The 19,502-nt window shown below is 40.2% G+C and overlaps 1 protein-coding gene across 1 annotated transcript in view; it reads right to left on the bottom strand.

Moving 5' to 3' along the window:
* The window catches only part of CPT1A (carnitine palmitoyltransferase 1A), a 40,373-nt gene that overhangs the window by 19,442 nt on the left and 1,429 nt on the right, over positions 1–19,502 (bottom strand). The window contains exons 2-8 of the mRNA XM_071427625.1: positions 7,463–7,545; positions 7,163–7,317; positions 6,013–6,152; positions 5,442–5,613; positions 2,286–2,387; positions 1,461–1,598; positions 521–598 (exon numbers count right to left, since the gene is read on the bottom strand). Coding sequence (XP_071283726.1) covers positions 521–598; positions 1,461–1,598; positions 2,286–2,387; positions 5,442–5,613; positions 6,013–6,152; positions 7,163–7,303 — 771 coding nt within the window. The 5' untranslated portion in view covers positions 7,304–7,317; positions 7,463–7,545. The remainder of the gene's footprint in view (positions 1–520; positions 599–1,460; positions 1,599–2,285; positions 2,388–5,441; positions 5,614–6,012; positions 6,153–7,162; positions 7,318–7,462; positions 7,546–19,502) is intronic.

The raw sequence follows: 19,502 nt of genomic DNA, 5'->3' as shown, positions 1-19,502 counted from the left end.
GCTGATGAAACTTTTCTTCAGTAGTCACAATCTCCCTAAACATTATTAATCATTTAAGTAGAAAAGACAGTGCTACATAAAACTTGATCCAAGACCATCATATTTCTTTTTTCCTTTTTATTTTCAATCTTTTACAATTTTACTTCCTGTATGTATATTTGCTAGCATGAGCACATGCCTCCTTCAGCTGTGTTACCCATGAAGTTTTACATGGAGCTTTTGGAAGATTACTCTTTACAGTAAGGACAAAACTGCTTAAGTCATTATTGCATGAGATTGCCAAAGTGGCAGCTGTGCTAGGGCTGCTAAAATGGGTGTTTGTGCCACATACTTCAGTATGTGACGTACTTGGAGGTACCTGAAGACACTGGCTGCAGGTTATACCAGAGAAAGAAAAACAAAGTTTACATCCTCAGTGGCAACAGATTTCTAAGCAGAAAGACACCATGAAGTAAGATGCCTGCCAGAAATGTTACAGTTTCTATGCAACATAAGGGGTTTATAGGATTTATTTACCCACCATTGCAAAATAGTTGCTATTAACCATGATTGGTCCACGTCCTCTAAGGTAGATGTATTCTTCCCACCAATCACTAACCTGCAGCAGGAAGGAAAAACAAAATCAGTAAAATCTCATCATTTTCACAGTTTAAGTCTTCTATGTTGATGGCTGCATAAGACAACATTCCATCCACAAATGGGAAGGAAACTGCTAGCACTTAAAAAGACAATAATCCCCGCCCTGCTAATTTCTATCAGACTTCAGGGAAAACAGAGAAAAAAGGTGAGAAAACTAAATCCAATTCAGCTATATCTCTCTGATAAGGTTTCAAAGAAGTCATGTTCTCCCCATAATGTTTAAAATGTATCAGATCTCCTGAATGCTTTACAGCCTTCGCCAGGACAGGTTAGGCTACCTGGGTACATTAGACAATATATGAAGAATTAATTAACATTACAGTTCTTACAATGATGTTGAGGATTGGATTATTTTTTTTGGTAAGGAAAAAAAGAAGAAAAGAAACGACAGCTCAACAACTCAATTGATACAGTTCTTTATTTTTCTTCTATTTGCCTCAGCTGCTCTATATTAAAAAAAAACCTGTTCTATAGTTATAGATATAGAATACCATTCTTCTAAACTACCTTGGTAGCCAGGCCCATTATTGAGTTATCAAGCTCAACAAGCAAATAAACAAGCCCCAAAAGCAATCCTAACAGCAAAATTCTCCAGAATAACAAAACACAAAATAAGGATTCATTTTTTCAAGTTTCATTCACTTTTGCTCACCAAATCACACAAATTATGAACATGCAAAGTCACATGCACTGTAAAAAAATATTCAGCTATTTCAATTTCCTTCTTTTACATTTAAGAAATAATGTAGTTTAAGCCAAAAAGAGCATCAGGGAACAAATAATGTAATTTGAACAACTGAGCCTCCTATTTATCAACTTACGTAATTGGTGGCCCACCAGGATTTTAGCTTCAAATACCACTGAAGCCTTGGTCCCAAATTAAAAGCAAAATCTTTGGCAAGACTCTCCATTCTTTTGAACTTTTCATCATCCATAAGTGGTCGAACTGACTCCAGATACTAGAACACAAGAAAAGAATCAGTGTTCCTGATTAGTGCAGGAACTAATACATAGCTTCTCACCATTCCTACATAAAGCATTTTAACATTAAAGAAAGATTATCCACTCTCAATCCATAAGGCTGCAAGTACCATGTTTTTAAAATAAGAGTATATGCTCTTCTAAATGTCTGCTGCAAACTTCAAAAATAAAATATGTTTTCAGGCATTTGTGAGCAAAACACAAGTGGAAGAGGTAACTTTTCTAAATATTTTCCATTCCAAAGGGTAAGGCATGCTGCTTCTTCAGTAGCAGACAGAGATTTTTTTTCCGCCTCTAAAAATCAAACCTTCAGTTTCTGTGACATACTGCCATATTTACCCACTTTCCTACAAGGTTTTGTGTTATAACACTGGAAATTGGAGAGAATAACAAAAGTGTGCTTCAAACACCATGGAAATCACACTTTGTGGCACAGCCTTACAACAACAGGCATTATGTCATCCAGTGTGAATCACACTGGCTTCAAACTGTCACCAGTTTCACTGGTTTGTCACAGCCTTTATTTTCATTTCCATGCAGAAGTTTGAATCTCTTACACCATATTAATACCACTATGCAGTTTTTCATGAGGAATGGCAAAAACACCCCAAAAAGCATCTAGGATTCTGTGCTACTGAAGAAAATAAACTGGTGAATGTACATACCCTATTAACTGTGTCTTTAACAGCTGGAACTGGCAATCGTGGTAAAGATGTCTGGAAACTGTATAACATGGGTTTACGCCCTGAGAAAAGTTTTACAAGGGCCTGAAGAAAAGCAAAAACAAAATACACACACCAAATTATTAGCTTCAACAGAAGAACAATAACAGACTAAATGTGTAATGTAACTCACAGTCATTTTCACTGGTAAATTATACTGTACTAGATTTAGGAAGCTACCCCATTTATCAGGGTTCCACATGTGACAAAAAGGCCTTGGCACAAACTAACTTCCTCAAGGTTAAACAGCATGGCAGTGGAAGAGCAAGATAGGCATGGTCATTCCTGACTTCCCAGTTATCATCCTGTCACAGACAATATTGCTGTTTATGTAGGGCACACCTTGATCTCAACATAAATACAGTTACTTAGCCCCTCTTTTCTTCATATATTCCCCTCTGGAAAGATTAAAAAACTCACATCTACCACGTGACCTTTTACTATATCACACAGTAGATACTACAAACATAAATAAATTGTGCTTCAAAACACAATCATTATCGAGCCTGTGACTCAGCTAAGGTTTCTAGATAACTACAGTAATCTTTAAAAATAATAATTATGCTTTTGTATCATGGCTTAATGTTTTCCAAAGTTACAGCTCAACATCAGTAATAGGATTGATGTTACAGGGAGTTAATTCAAGCACGAATCTCAGGTAGTCTACTGCATGATTTGAACATAGCAAATTGTGCAAGCATGCCAGTGTTACACCCAGTGCTTGTGTTACCTAAAAACCCCCCAGCAATGAAACAAAAAAGCCAGAGAGAACTTAGCTTCAGATATTGCAGAATCTCCTGTGCTCCACAGGAGAGTGAAAACAGAAGCAGCTTTTCTGTCCACCACTACTTTACAGTTGCAGCACACACTAAGCTGAAATTCTAGACCATGCAACTTCTCAGCTACTCATGGAAGCATTTTGACACTGCCACCGTATTTCAGCATGAAAGTCAAGTGAAGTGACTGGATTCTCCCACAACCCAGTGGAACTTTTACTGTCAAAGTGTAATCCTGGTCCAATACACAGGATAATATATATAAGCCAACAGACAAGATAGAATAAACAGAGGATGTTTTTTCACTACTAAATTCTAAAAATGTCTCCTAACAAAACTGTTGGAATGTGGAACTTTTCCTCCCTCTCAGCTTCCTGGGTCAGCACAGGTAGAGGAGACAGTTTTAGGCAGCACAAAACAACTAACAATTGCAGAGTATTGCCAGCAACAAAGACCTCCCTGCAAATGGATCTGTATCACAGCCATCAGATGCACATGGCATGCTTCAGGACAAGATAATTTTGGAAACAGGTGGGAAAGTGAAAGCTCAGCTTTTCATCTGGAAATCTAATTTCATACTTGGAGACAATTTTATTCCAAAACTCTTACGCCAGAAAAGGATAAAATTATTTTAAGAGAGCACCTGCTCAATTGACAAAACCCGGCAAACACATTTCACAGTACTTATCTCTAAAGAAAACTTGTTATAGAGAAATTCTAATAGCTTGAGACCAATAAAGTGCTCTGACAGACACACACATTTCATTACATCACTGACTTCATATGCAGACACAGCAAATAATGTCATTCTAACATATGTTGCATCTCTTCGCATACAATTACCACTTTTTAATTTATTTTTTAAAATGGCAACTAATATTTGGATTTGTCCCTAACAATGATACATGAAATTTGATTTTACAAGGTGAAATATGCTGATTAAAAGTGCCACCAGACTTCCAACCAGTCTGAAAAATCACTTTGTACTGTGACTGAAATTAGAGCTCAGGTTTTTGATCTGCATGATCATGTGAAGAGAAAACAGTATTATAAAAATCTAGAAAGTTAGGGCAGTTGGAGCTGTTTCACTAGTTTTGCTGGGTCTAGTTACATAGCCCTTCACAGCAGGTATAGATGAGACACTGTTGGGCATACACCTTCAGTGTACTTTTAAACACATACAATACACAACAAAATACATATGCAACATATATGGTAGGCAAAAATTGATAAATACAATATGCAACAAAGCACGGTAAGTAGCATTACAGTTTATACTGTTTTAAGGTTGATAAGGCAATATTAAGAGCTTTGAAGAATCTCTTTGGTAGGACATGCTGAAAACCAAGGCAGCTACAGCTCCAAGCAATTGACAGAAAGCCTTACCATTCAGAGCCTCTGGACTGTACCAATTTGGGTCATGAGGCTGCTACTGCTTCCAGAAGAAACCATCAATTAGAAATTTCACTTGTACCAGACAAACATTAAACTCTATTTTAGTGTACACCATTCTGGATACCTATCCTTGAGTAGCTCCCATAGTAAATAATGAGCTGTGCTTAGTTTAACACACATCAGTTAATTTTTGAGGCTGCAGAGACTGATTTTATCACAGTACAGAAACTGATCTATTCCTACCACAATACAGGCAAAAGTGAGATGAAAGAATGGAGTCCAAGTAGCAAAACCTCACTTCATCTCTTGCAGCACCGACATCTACATTTCCTCACTTTATACCTACCATATCCTTTAAGAATCCTTTTCCAAAGCACCACAACAATCAATCCACAGGGGACTTGCCACTCTCACCTTATCCTCATCTGAAAACTGCATAACACGCTACCTACACCTTATGCTTCTTCCCCAACTCATTTTGGAGACATGCCAATAAATCAGTTGAAAGGACACTCAGCAATATTTTCTTCAAGCAGAAGAATAATTTTATAATGGATGACTAGAAATCCTAACATTACAACAAAGAATTAGGGGAGCCCTTTCTGTGAGGACAAGATTCTTTGGTGCTGCAGCCAAAGATCTTTAACTGCACTTGCACATAGAGAAAAAGCAGGTATTGAGTCACACAGGCCCAAGGCATTGGACAATTTAGAAGTTACTCTTGAAGTGTTCACTCTTCCTTCTAGAAAGCCATGATGAAGAGTTTCATTACAGCATTAGAAGGATGACAGCAGAAATAGCTCCTAACAGCCTCCTGTCCCATGCCACAAAAAACACAAGAAAGAAATAAAACTACAAAATTTTCCCTTAAGGCTTTGAATGCTGATCAGTTAGAAGTTAAGATGAAATGAAACCAACATATCCTTACCATCCAAAACTTGGTGCCAGCACTAAGCTTGCCATGCTCAGAGAACATCCAACCATGGTAGGAGAGCAGCATTTTCAGGGAGTAGCGCATTGTGACGATAAGGGCAACCCAAAGCCCTGTGCCAAAAAGTACTCCACTCACAATGTTCTGTGTTTGGTTTGACATATAGCCACTATTTAAAACAAAAGCCAGCACATGCCAGTTAGTGTCCATTTAAGCTCCAAAGAGAAGCTGGTATTGCAAACAGAAGTCTAATAGTAGTACAGACAGGCCTTACACAAGCTTTATGCCTGCTTACCCTGCTTTCATACATCCCTTTCCAAAGACCTTTTCAGGAAGCAACATCAAAGGCCACAAAAGTTCCCAAATGTGCCTCCCAAATACCCAGAACTATGCAGCAATACTGGTACAACCTCCCTATTTCATATCCTCATACAGCTGCTTATTTGGCTTGTGGTGTCACAAATGTACTGTTCCAAAACTGATACATTTTAACAGGAATAGCTTTAAGAGCAGCTGCAAATAAAACTAATTTCCCTTTAGAGAAACATTAACATTTCAGTCTACTTACGTTGTATCAAGTGTTCTGTTGATCTTGGCTATTATCCCTAAGGAAGGATCAATTTTAGCATACATGGTTGACATCACACCCACAACTACAATGAGCCAGCTAGATGGGCTAGCAGGGTAAACACCGGTGATAATTCCGTTCTGGAAAGAAAAGCCTTCACATAATTTTTTCATACCAAAGTGACTGACTTCATATTACCATGGAAAGAAACAAAAATCAACACATTTAAGTCATTTAGTTATAAACAAGTAGTTAAGATTATCCAACATTTTCTTACATGAGATTATCTCAGCAGTAGGGAATGGATTTACCTAAGTTTGATTACTACAGAAAATTGTAACAATGACATCAACAATGAAAGGAACTTTTACATCCTCTTGCAGACACCACTGATCCTGCTGCAAGTCTTACTAAAAATAGTGAAACTACCTAACAACTCTAAAACAAATGACACTTCAATAATTTCAGCTTACACTGAGTTAGACCCTTCTACATGAATACATATCAAAAATATCCTACTGAACAAGAATTAACAAAGTTAATTTTGAGAACCAGAATTAACTTTTTAATGCAATTTAAACAGTTCTTCTCATGGCTTTATAAGAAAATTTTAATGAGATTGCTGTTAATATGTTTATGTTTTTGAAAGAGATGTTGAAGATAACCTGTAGTTTATGTAGATTGCTACTAATGAAACAGATATTTGCAATTTAATCCCATGAACAAAACAATCTTTATCAAATACCTCATCAGAAACAATACTACTTAGCTATAATAAAGAGTGTACCTTGTACCTCTAAGACATATGACACTAAAGATCACAACTTGTAGAACTTTGGACTTCTGCTAAAAGATTACATTATTATGTGGTTGATTAGGAAGAGAATGAAGTTAGTTAAATTCTACATCTGCTTCATCTTGCTTCCACAGAATAAATAAAAAATATGTACCCTTTCAGTCTTTACAGTATCACCCTGTGCCACCTTCCTCAGCACCCCCTGTCTTAAATAAAACCCCCTAAGTCTTTCACAATAAGAAACCTTATTTACCATAAAGGGAAAAAAAATCAGTTTTCCATAAAAAAACTTCAATAAATTCATAACATATTAAATAACCCAGAAATTTGGTGGACTGGACTAGTTTAGCATACCTTGAATCTGATGAACTTCTTCTTCCATGAATAGACACCAGACAGGTAAATCTGTTTGAGTGCCTCATGGCTCATACGCAGGTCAATCCCATCTGGAGTTACTGTAAACTGAAAAGCTACTGCCTGATGAGCTTCCGCCATTTTCAGAGAGAGATCTGCCAAAAAACAAAGTTTAGAAAGAGCATTTCCTTCTTGTTCAAAGGAAGTAGGACCTAGTCCATCTCTAGCAAGATATGGCAAATCTTTGCCATGATTTTGGCAAAGATTTCCAAGTATGAAAAATTTATATACACTACTTGCCTTTTCCTTACAGGCTCTGCTTGCACTTCAGTCTGAGTGTCTGAGTGAAGGTTAATTTAAGGCACCTCTTTTAACCAAAACAGCTGCAAATGGAAACAAAACATTCCTGTAACTCAGGCATTTTGGCAGCATCACAATAGCTGTGTAACACCTATACACGCAATACAAAAAAAATCAGAGCGGAACAGAAAGTGAAAGCCAAAACATTTAGAAAAAGCATATCACAGGTACAGAGCACGTTACATTTCAAAGAAGATTCAGAAAATGTTTTATTTGAAACAAAAGGTACCTAAAGTTTTCACCTCAGCTAGAAAAACAAAGCTGCTTCTGGCCATATCTTCTCCCAAAATCTTTTTCATATACTAATTTCAAGATGATTACTCAAAGCAGTAAGAGACTATAGTCCCTGTGGCTCTGTGCTGTGACTGGCAAATAACTGCAAAAATCAAAACTATGCAGAGTTGAGGAAACCAAATCACAACTGTCAGAAAAATTACCTCCCCAAAGAAATCTGAAACTATGATGAAATTTCACAGAATTGCAGCTCAGCTTAACTGCCCAAACAAATCTCAACAAGCATACCAATATAGACAGAAGACAATTATACTGAGCAGCCACAAAAGACTCAAACCAAAACCACTGGAAGTTAAAACAGAAATGTAAACCCAGTGTAGCCCCAAGAATCCCACCATGTGCCTGAGAGTGTTCTGCAAACACCTCTTGAATTCTGTCAGGTCTGGGGCTGCGACCACTTCCTTTGGGATCCTCTTCCAGTGCTCAACCACCCTCTGGGTGAAAAACCTTTTCCAAATATCTAACCTAAAGTTCCCCAACAGAGCTTCAGGCCATTCCCTTGGGTTCTGTCACTGGTTGGTCACCAGAGAGAAGAGACCTGTACCTGCCTCTCCTCTTTTCCCCACAAGGAAGTTGTAACTGCAGCGAGGATTTCCCTCAGTCCCCTCTTCTCCAGGCTCAGCAGAGCAGGTGATCTCACCTGCTCCTTGTACCCTCTCTCCTCTCTAGACCCTTCACCATCCTCACAGCTCTCCTCTGGACTCTTTCTAAGAGCTTTATATATTTTGTCACATTGTGGCACCCAGAACTGCCCCCAGCACTCGAGGTGAGGCTGCCCCAGTGCAGAGCAGAGGGGACAATCCCCTCCCTTTCTGGCTGGGGATGCTGGGCCTGATGCCCCCAGGCCAGGGCTGGCCCTCCTGGCTGCCAGGACCCTGCTGGCTCAGATCCAGCTTCCCACGGACCAGGACCCCCAGGGCCCTTTCCATGGCACTGCTCTACAGCCTCTCACTTCCTAATCTAAACACACAACCAGGGTTGCCCCAACACAAATGCAGAATCTGGCACTTGTCCTTGTTAAACTTGTGGGTACTTCCATAGCTTTTCTTAGTTCCTGTAACTAGCATTTATACATAAACACCCTGGAAGTTACTCCTACTAATTATTGATTCAAACTAATGTTTTTGAGCACTTACAATTAGAAAGTAGATTTTTGCAGACAGACTCTATGTATACCATTGAAATTGTCAGAACTATGTATTCTTGAGGAGATCATCATGCTTCCAAAGTCAGTCTCTTGTTCAACTTAATTTATGAGCTTACCAAAATTTTCATGCATAGCCCCAAAACCAATATCCTCCTAGAAGTATGACTAAATAGTAGTGGAATTTATTGCCCTATCTGTAGGTTGGGATTCAAGGGCAAGTTTTAGATTGAGATTAGTACAAAACACATTATCAATACTAAGTGTTTTAAGGTTGCACTGGCATTTCTATGGAAGCAAAATCAAAGAAAGTACATCTACTTCAGCCTTTTTAAACCCTAAAAGCTAGAATTCATGTTTTGTTTGCCAACCTAAAGCTAGTAATTAAATTCTGGTAGACTCTCATGCCTGTTGAACAGCACGTGAGGACTACCCAGTGCAATTTAAATGGGCAGTTCATTATGACCAGAGTGCAGCTCCTCTAGTCTGTAAATATTCTACTTAACCAAAGTCACCTGAAACACAAAGAACGAGTGCCAATGTGTATGAGCAGAAAACCAGGCACTTGGAATGCAGCAATAACAGTAGGCTTAGGAAAAAATACACAATATAGAAAGAGAAGGAATACTCGGCAGAGAAGAAAGAGGTAAGTGCTGTTGCACATCATCTATTAAGGCTGCTGACCAACAGGCATGGATTCTTTGCAATATTTAATGTGCCTTTTCCTGGACCAGCCTACAGTGATCCACCTCTGCAATACAGCTACTGCTACAGTGCCTAATGGTAATCCACAAATCTCACAAATCCATCAGCCGCTGCTCAGGTTTTAGAAGCTGGGTGAGTCAAGGCACCTAAAGCTCACAGTATCCTAGAGATAGTATGCAATTGATTTATGCGTGTGTAGTGTCTGATTAGAATAACAAAGAAGAACAAATTAGAAGAAGACAAAGTTCTTTGAACACCAGTTTCAAAAGCTTTAACACAAGCCCTGTGTGCCCGAGTAACAGTAACAATTTGTAGTACCTAATGACTCTGTCACTAACAGCTCTGATGGGCTCTGCTGCAGGCAAGTATGAGGAAGTCAAAGTCAGCTGTCCATTCATTCATTTAAATTGGTCATTACCAGCTGACAAGAGAGCAATAAAGCAGGGAGAGGCAGCAGTAATACAGGGTATAGCCTGAACTCAACAGGGTTTGCAAAAGCTTTCAAAGTTAAGAATATATCATATGTTTAGTAGCACTATTAGGAGTGGGATGATAAAACCCCAGCAAACACATACAAAGAGCTCAACCGTTTTCGCATACAGGGAATCAAGCACCTGGACTTGTCTCAAGAAGGGCCAACATGTTCTGCTCGGTTCACACATGGAATTTTGTATTTTGGAATGCCAGTGTCTTAAGTACAAGATCAGCTAGTTTCCCTTACCCTTCAACTCCACTGTGACTTCTCAGCCTAAATTTTTAATTAACCTCCTCTTTGTTTCTGAATGGAAAGAATTTCAGGAACCCTTTCGTTTTCAAGCACATGCTCTTTTTACTGCCCAAGGCAGAAAAAGATTCTAAATAGCGTCAAGCATTAACAGTCAACCTGACATTTTAATGAATTAAAATTAAACATTCTCATAAAAATAAATAAGCTTCATTAAGGAAAATATTCCTTATTCCCAAATGAAAAAAAAAAAAAAATCCACCAAGAACTAATCCTGAATAAAGTGAACGAGCCCTGAAAACAAATACAGTCCAGTTCTAGAACTGTACTGCTTGACGTTAAGATGCGAAACAATAAAGCAGCTTGTTTCTTTTCATATTCCTTTCCTTCCCTTTCAAAACCATAAGCCTTTAACACTGCCCTGAATTATGATGGCGGAACACCAAAGGCTTCCCGAAGCCGCCTCTTTGAGCACTTGTTTTGCTCCTTGCCGGCCGGTTTAATCCGAGCGGGGAGCGCTTCCCCTCGGCATTCCAGCGCTGCCACGTGCTCCGCCAACTGGGGGAAAGGGCACGGGCGGAGCCTCGGCCCTTCCAGCCTGACTCGCCAGCGCTGCCGAGGCACCGCCCGCATCCGCCGCCCGCACCCAGCGCCCGGCCAGCACCGCCCGCACCCAGCGCCCGCATCCGCCGCCCGCATCCAGCGCCCAGCCAGCACCGCCCGCATCCACGGCCGCAACGGCGGCGCCTGGCCGCGAATGGGCACCCGGCTCTGCAGCCCACTTCTGCACAGCATATACTGATTAACCTCGTGAGAGCCATGAACAACAGCTTCTGGCTTTCCTAGCAGCTTGGCAGAGCCTTACTCAAAGTGGAAAAAACCTCAGCACAATAATTTCTACAACTCATCTGAAATGGTTGTTTTCATTAAAAAAATCACACACTTGCCCCTTAAAATTTGGTTTATTGATTCTTTGTGAGTTTTTTTTTTTCTTTCTTTTATTTGAAGAAGAAAGCTGCCTGTTCCTTGCTCTTATCTGGTTTTATTTAAATTCAAACATGCTGTAACAGTTGCAGATGTTTCTCCTCTTCCTTTTTCAAACCTCTCCTTGAGCCAAACTAAACTAAGCACAATTTTTTCCTCGTTGTTATAAACAAGAGCTGCTAGGCTGGATGTCGCTTTTAAGTCAAGAAAACAGAAAACACATTACACACTAGAATGCTTGCGTGCTGATGGTCTGCAAAACTATGCTGCTACATCTACTATGCAAAAAGCACCCTCACACTTATTTTTGCAGTTTCAGGACATTTACTCCACAAAGACTAATGTTTAACTCACAGACCTTATGACTTCAGGTTGCAGACACTGACCAGTCAGTGTTGGGACTTATATGTTCCTACAATCACAGAAGGAGATAAGGGCTTCAGCTCTGGAAAATCTGAGGCTAAGAGAGGTCCTACATGCAGGATGCTTCCATTTAAGTCAGGCATGCAAGAAGTTACCAGTGGTTGGCAATGTCTCTCTGAAGCACAGTGAAAGAACTGCCATGGTCATTTTAAAATAGCAGCAAGCCGTGATACAAAAGCTAATTGCATTACAGCACAAAACAATGTATTAATTCTTGAAGCAGTTACTACTGGAAATGCTACTGAGCATAAATCTTTTTTTTCTTTCTGTGGATTTTATACACTTTACATGGATAAAGTGATAGTGCTAAAAAGAATAAAGTCCCACAATAAAGATATATAAAGAATATATCTCACAACAAGAATAAAGAGATAAAAGAATATATCTCACAACAAGAGATATAAAATCTACTTTCTAATTATAAGTGCTCAAAAACATTAGTCTGAATCAATAATATATCTCACAACAAGAATAAAGAGATATAAAAGAATATATCTCACAACAAATGCAAATCCTAGGCTTTAAGAGGATGTCACTTGTTTCCTATACGTTGCTTGGCTCATGCAATTCACTTTTCCCCCATTTCCTCTTGAATAGAAAAACCCCTGTCCTTTCTCCTTGTCAGAATTCTAAACATCTAACAAAAAGACACATATTACTTAAACACAGTTCTCACATCAATACTCCTTTTCCTGCAAAGGAAATTAACAAATGCAGAGGAAAACTGAAGAGGCCTCATTCACTTGATCCCAAACAGCTTTGATGAAAGACTTAATTCTGTGACTCTCCCTTTCAAGGTACATTGATAATTTAGTTTGAGTTTCTCCTCACAGGTCTCTGACACCTATTTATAGATTAGCTTTATATGCAGGGCATATGAGTGTCAGTAACCAAGCTCACAAAACAATTCTCTCCAATTATTCTACTTGGATAATCAAAAATTGACATTTTTCTACAAAAAGCAATGGCTGCTGCATGCAGTTTCTCTGAGAACATGCCTAGGTACCACCACACACAGGTTTGATACTGTCAGAATTCTCAGCCAGACATCCTTGGCACCCAAGGCACAGAGTGTTCATAGATGGTGGGCAGACTTGCAGCACTACTTGCAGGTATGATGGCAGTTCTGAAATCAGAATTACCTGTATCATGGCATTTCTGAATTCAAAATTACCCAGAAACCCTCATAACTTCAGGCAGATACAAGGCACCACCAATCAAGCAATGAGAAGCATTTTATGACAAAGGCTTTGTCGTCTGACCCCTGCCAAGTTCCTACTAGGCAAGCTTAGAAGTAAAAAAAACCAACAATGCAAAACAAAACAAAAAATCCAACGAACCACAACAGGAACTTGACCCTGAAGAATTCCTCATTTGTTTCTTACAATAAACTAACTTACTACAATAAGCTTGGCACTCCAGTTTCAAATAGAGGCTGGTGAGGAGAAAAGTGTGATACTAAACTATTTAAAATGACATTGTTTAAGGAAGCTTTCAAGGTAAGAAGTGGAGAAAAACATCAGATGAAAGTACATGAAACCCAATTTTAATTAGTAAACATACTTAAAACTATATTTAAAGCTAGACAACTTGAATGAAGAATGGTTTTGGAAAACCAAGCAAGTACCCTAAAGTCTTGGTATGACCCCAAACCAGTTTATTTAAAAGAAAAGTGAGGGGGAGGGAATCTATTTCTATTAACATGCAAATCAGTAAGAGTTACTGTTTGAATGTTAAAAGCAGCCACAGAAAACTAGAAAATAATTCTGGAGCTCCCAAAAGTTCTCGTAAAAGACTTTAAGTCTGAAACCTCTTTAAATATTGAAAATATTGAAGAAATTTATGCAGTATTTTGCTGTCCATCACATCTCCCTTCAGAAGGTGAGCTTGCTACAGCTTTTAAAAGAAAATGGACACACAAGATTTATTTTGTATGTTTAGTAATAACATATTTTGACACTTTAGGGTAGGCCACTGAATTTTAAGAGTCTGAGGACAGACATAATGAAATTAAAGCCAGTATTTAAACACTTGAACAGCAATGTTGTGTTTGTGCTGAGACAGTGACCAAGTATTTTCTCTCAGTTGTGTAAGCCATTACTATGGAAATTTGCATTTTCTATCTCCCAGAAAGCCAAAACTATGAATTTATTTTGTTTTTCACAGATCAGTAAAGAACTTTGTACGCTCAAATCTGTTGATTTCATACCAGGCGCTAAATCAAAAGAAAGAGAATTCCAAACACTGAGATGTTTATCCAGTCTCCTCATTCATTATTACTTAGATTTCACTTGGATTTCTGTTATTGATGGTCCTGTCAGTCCAAGCCTTCAGTACCACCTACACAAAGTATTCAGACGAAACTATGGCAGCTGGCTTTGCCCAGACAGCGTGTTTGCAATGAAATTATACATAGCGAAGCACAACAAAGCCAGTGCCAACATCCTCAAATAACTTCCTAGCCTGTTCATTTATTTCCACACTTTGCCACCTGCTACAGTTCAATTGACCCATACAGTCATCCCAGAAGTGGATGCAAAAAACCAAAACAATAAAACCAACAGAAACCCCCACCCACCAGAGGGAAAAAACCAGCCAAAGTGAAACTGCTGATGGATTCACAAGTACGAGGAATGGAACTGGGAGCAGTGGCTGATAAATTAAAGGTTTTCACTGCCATTCAGATGGACTTTGACAGGCTGAAGCACCAGGCAGGCTGAAACTTGGTGAGGTTCAATAAGGAGAAGTGCAAAGTGCTGCAGGTGGGGAGGGCTAGCCCCACTCACCAGAGACTGGAAAGCAAAGCTCAGCAAGTGGCACAAGGGCAGGAAGGAGCCCTTGCAGAGGCTGCAGAGGATGCTGACAGAACCATGGGGCATCAGGAGCACTGCTGCCACCAGGCTGAGGGAAGTGACTCTGCCCTTCTCCTCAGTGCTGGTGAGGCCCCATCTCAAAAGCTCTGTGCAATTCTGGCTTCCCCAATGAGAGAAATGAAACTACTGGAGAGAGTTCAGTGAAGAGCCAGTAAGAAGATTAAGGGCTTGAACTATCAAGCCTGCAGAGACGCTTTAATAAATTTAATGTAGGAGTTTTCATAAGACATCTGCAGTAAAAAATAAACTTATAGAGCACTAAGGCCTGAACAAGAAATCCTGTGCTTCAACTGCTTTAAATGAACAGCATACCTTGAAATTCAAATGGGTAGTAGCAGCCAAATATTCAAAAAGAGCAAGTTTTCTGCAACTGACAAAAGTATGCCAGTAGATTGGAGGATAAAAGAAGCTGGACTTTGAAAAATGAACCCTTTAGAAAATGATTCATCTCAGTTTTTCAGCGTTACTGCAGTAACTTTGCCTTTGCTGAAAAGCATCAAAGTTTTATTATACAAGGTTTTCAAATGCATATTGGCATTTTAAATACCACTACCGTGCCCAGTGAAAGTCTGCCAGTTTTAAGGCAGCAGGTAGATTTCCTGAGCTGATTTTGAGTGCCCCATATTTTGCAGTGATATGGTGGGAAATTGTACAAGCTCCTAATAAAAAATTAGGCTTGACATGTATATACACCTATCTAGATGAAACATTGACTGCTCCTACCAAATTAAAAATGACTGTATTATCAATAATAAAACAGATGTGACTTCAGTAAAGTATATGGAGGTTTTTCATGGGGTTTGCTATAAATACAATAATTTCAGGCACTGCAGTATACTCTGCACAGCAGCATCCAGTAACTCAAGGTCCCATCCACTCTTGGGTCATACAGTGATGGGGAGGCAGTCAGTCACATAAATGCCAAAATTCTGCCCTGCTGCAAGAGGATCGATAAGGTAATGCAGCTATCCAGGGAATGCCAAAAGGATGCCAAAAATGCTTTCACGTGTGTGCATATGGTGCCCCTTTGATGCATAGTTGAACAAAATTAAAGCTGTAGAAAAAGCATTCAGCTTAAGAGAAATCTAAACAAACAGCAAATTTGTCTGGAGTTCTATGCCTTTCAAAGGAAATTCAGGTCTTGTTCTACAGAATCTTCAGTAAACAGTATAAAATATGCAGATGAAACATTGAAAGACATGAACAAAAAGACTGTCTGGTCTCTCATATCTCTTTCTTTGATATTCTCTCAGGTAATGGCACCTTCCTGTATATTGCACTTATGCAAAAAGGTATCAAGATACCAAGGCCTCAAAAAGAGCAGTTTATTGAGTTTATACTTAGCTCATGTGACATTCCACAAGGTGCTCACTTCTGAACTTACTATAAAGATTAACCAGACAGAGTTATTCACTTGAGAATTTCTATTTCTAAACTGCTTCTTTGCCTACAACCTTCAATAATGTCTAATCACATGCTTCAGTATATGGGATGACACAGATACTCACTGCTTTCAAGTCTTACCAATAACTCAGCTATCTTACAATGACTAATCATATTTTACAGACACAAAATCTTAAAGAGAAATATGAGGGGAGTGAAGCCAAATCATATCTGTGCAAAAATTAGCCACAAGGATTAAGTTTACTCAAGGCTTCTCAGGTGAACCTAATGACTATGGCATACAAATAAAACAGAAACCAAAGAGTCACTCTCCTTTAAATGCTGAATTAACATAGCACTGATGAAAACAAAATTAGCCTGACAGATGTTCTCATGACACTTAAGTTGGGACAAGTTCTCTTATTTGATTGTTGCTAATCATTGGCTCCAATCCTTCCCACCCTCACCTACACCTGACAGGTGTGGTCTCTTGGAATTGCAAATGTCTTTAAGGACTTCTCACAACTAAGAGATGAACAAATGCTGTGGTTCAAGCCAAGGTAGAGAACTGAACACATGTATCTGCTCAGCTACAGCAGCACTGGGACCCACAGCAAACGTCACCCACAGGGGAGAGTTTGAAATCTGAACAGCTAAGAAGGCTTCAGTAACTTGTGGCCCCACAGACAGTTTATGTCCTGACCTCAGCAGTTTTCCAAGATCACCTGTGGGTGAATATATTCATTACCCTCTGCAGATATCTCTTTTGGCATCTTGTGCCCATTTTCTTATTCCTGTCCTTGGTGGTGAACTGGAGCAACAGGTCTATATGGACGGAAAGAGATAATGACAATGGCCAATGAATGCAACATAAACATACCCAAACAGCTGTCTTCCTTAAAAGCTGGCTTGAGATCTGTTTGCTACACACAAACCTTCTATCCCAGAAGCTCCCTGGCCCTGGGATCCTGAGTAAGTTAGGACACAGCACGAGGCAGACTCATTGCAGTGCTCCTTGCTCCTAACAGACCCCACACTGCAGCAATGGCAATCGCTCAGCTGTGGCTCTCAGACAGAAAATAAGTCAAGAGAAACGCTGTGAGCTTTGATTCACACACAACTTTCAACTGCTCTGAGGGGCTGGATCAGATTGGAACCATTTCAGAAAAACTGATGCCAATGGAGAAAACAGTCAGAGACCGTGGTTCTGAAACACTATTTTCCATTACACTGAATGACACTGTTTACACTGAACACGTCCAAGATGGTGAGGAACTGTGGAGTGACAGAAAATTCATGTGCTCCCCACTCAGTTATTTCTGAGGGCTCCAGTAGTGACTGCCAGCTCCTGTGACAAGCAAGTTGATTTCAGGGGCCAGACTCCAATGTTAGGCTCAGTATCCAGTTTAAGACATCTAACCAAGTGTTTGTCTGCAGGCTTTAAACTTCCATTAGACTACTCAACACAGATGCCATCAAGATTTCTCAGAGTGCAGGCTGTTTTCACCAGCACTTCAAGGAGAAAAGCCACAGTTAGAAGTTGTCTTCTCACCTGATCTGGAAACAGGCAAAGTGGAGGAGATTTGCAAACAATCTGTTAATTAATTACTAGGCTAACCCTAAGGAATATTAATCCCTACAGTTTCTGGATCATATGATCTCTCTTCCCTTCCAAATAGCATGCTCCTGTAGAAGATGGTTCCAAAATGTTCACTTCAACGAATAAACAAACAAACCCCCCCAAAAACCCCAACAAACACAAACCACCAATATTCTCCAAAATCAAACCAGAAACTTTTACAACTGTTGGATTATTTCTAGGTTTTTTTTTTTTTCCCTTATACAGGACATACTATATTGTTCCTAGGCCTCTTAGATCATTCTAGCCTCTATTGCAATACATGTTATATTGTCCACATCCCAGCAAGCCACATCCTCTGACCTTCTAGAAATCCGGAATAATCTAACAGAGAAGCATACTCTGCTAAAACCCTGTGCAGTTATCGTACCATGCAGAAACCTCCCCCACCTCATAAAAACTAGGCTCTAGACTGGGTATTTTTTTTCAACTACTATAAAATACATACCCAGACATTTAGAATATACAAGCTGAACCCTTCTCTCTCTCTTTGAACTTAATGAGCTTCTCTGCTCCTGCAGTAAAGAAGAATTATTATCTTCCCTATGACAACAAATGTTTCTGGAGTGACAGGACTTTTACGAGACATAAAAGATGTCACATTTTAGGACTTAAGAGATGCTGGAAGATGGACAACAATGTGTGGTGATGAGAAAGCAAACTGAGTTAACTGCTCTCACAGTAGTTCAATGACCATTTACTGAACAAGGCTGAAAGACCTCAATAAGGTCTTTCAGCTAGCATGAGGCTCTAAGACTGAAGAACCGGTTCCAAAGATTTGCAAAAATATTTAAATTGACATTCACATTAAAGTTAACCCAGACTCGAAGGAAGAGGGTTCAGTCTTTGGATTGTGTTTTTCCAAATGTGGAGTTCATGACTACGATACCAGCATGCTGCAGAGCAAAGACAATGGGTTTGGAATGTTAAAAAAAAATAAATACCAAAATATACATAAAAAAATACATCGTTTAGGGGCTTTGTTGACTGGCTGGGGTTTTATTTGTGGATTTTTTTCGGGGGGTGGGGGCGTTATTTGTTTGTCTTTTTAGCACAAACATTTGCTCAAGTCGCCGTTCATCCCAGACTTCTGAGAGAAGACCTGGGATTCACCACGGCGCCCGCTCCGGCTCCAGCATCCCACGGTGCCCACCGCTGCCCAGGGGGCACGGGACCCCCCCTCTCTGTCCCGGCTCCAGCCTCCCGCCGCTCCCCCGCTCCGAGCGGGGCCGTCCCGGGCTGCGGGCGCGCTCCCGCCCCCGGCGCGCTCCCGGGCGCGCCCACGTGACCGCTCCCAGAAGTGGGTGAAAGGTCGCGCCGCCGCGGCCCCGCCCCGCGCGTCCCCGGCCGCTCCAGGCCTTTCCACGCGCGCCGGGAAGGCGCTGCCAGACAAAAGTTCCCAGAGAAAAGGAGGGCGAACGGGGAAAGAAGCCAAGCGCACCTCTGAGCGAATAGGGGGGGCTCAGCTCCTGCAGCCGAGCGAGTTCTAGTCCGGTTCTCAGCGCTGAGAAGCCTCAGTAGTTCAAGGTTACGCTTTTCTTGAACAAGGAATAGTGATTTCCTCCTGGAAGAGGCTCTTCAATCAGGGCTGAAACACCCCAAAATTTTAAAAAGCACTCAGGTCAGCTTAACTTTCAAACTAAGTCACGGCTAGGACAGAGCCCGATACCTGTGTAACCATGAGAAGTTGCATTTCCTGCGCTAACAAAGATCCACACAACACCAGCTGTGCTATTGTAAACTGGCAGTCATTAGTTTATATCGATATGCTTACAGGAGGAAAAGAACCTGCTAGTTACCACGGATGCCCA

Source organism: Agelaius tricolor, unplaced genomic scaffold (genome assembly GCF_023055355.1).
Source record: "Agelaius tricolor isolate 1412-34295 unplaced genomic scaffold, bAgeTri1.0.p SCAF_5, whole genome shotgun sequence".
In the NCBI taxonomy this organism is placed as follows: Eukaryota; Metazoa; Chordata; class Aves; order Passeriformes; family Icteridae; genus Agelaius; species Agelaius tricolor.
The sequence above is the reverse complement of the archived record's forward strand: the minus strand, read 5'-3'. Positions and strand labels throughout refer to the sequence as shown.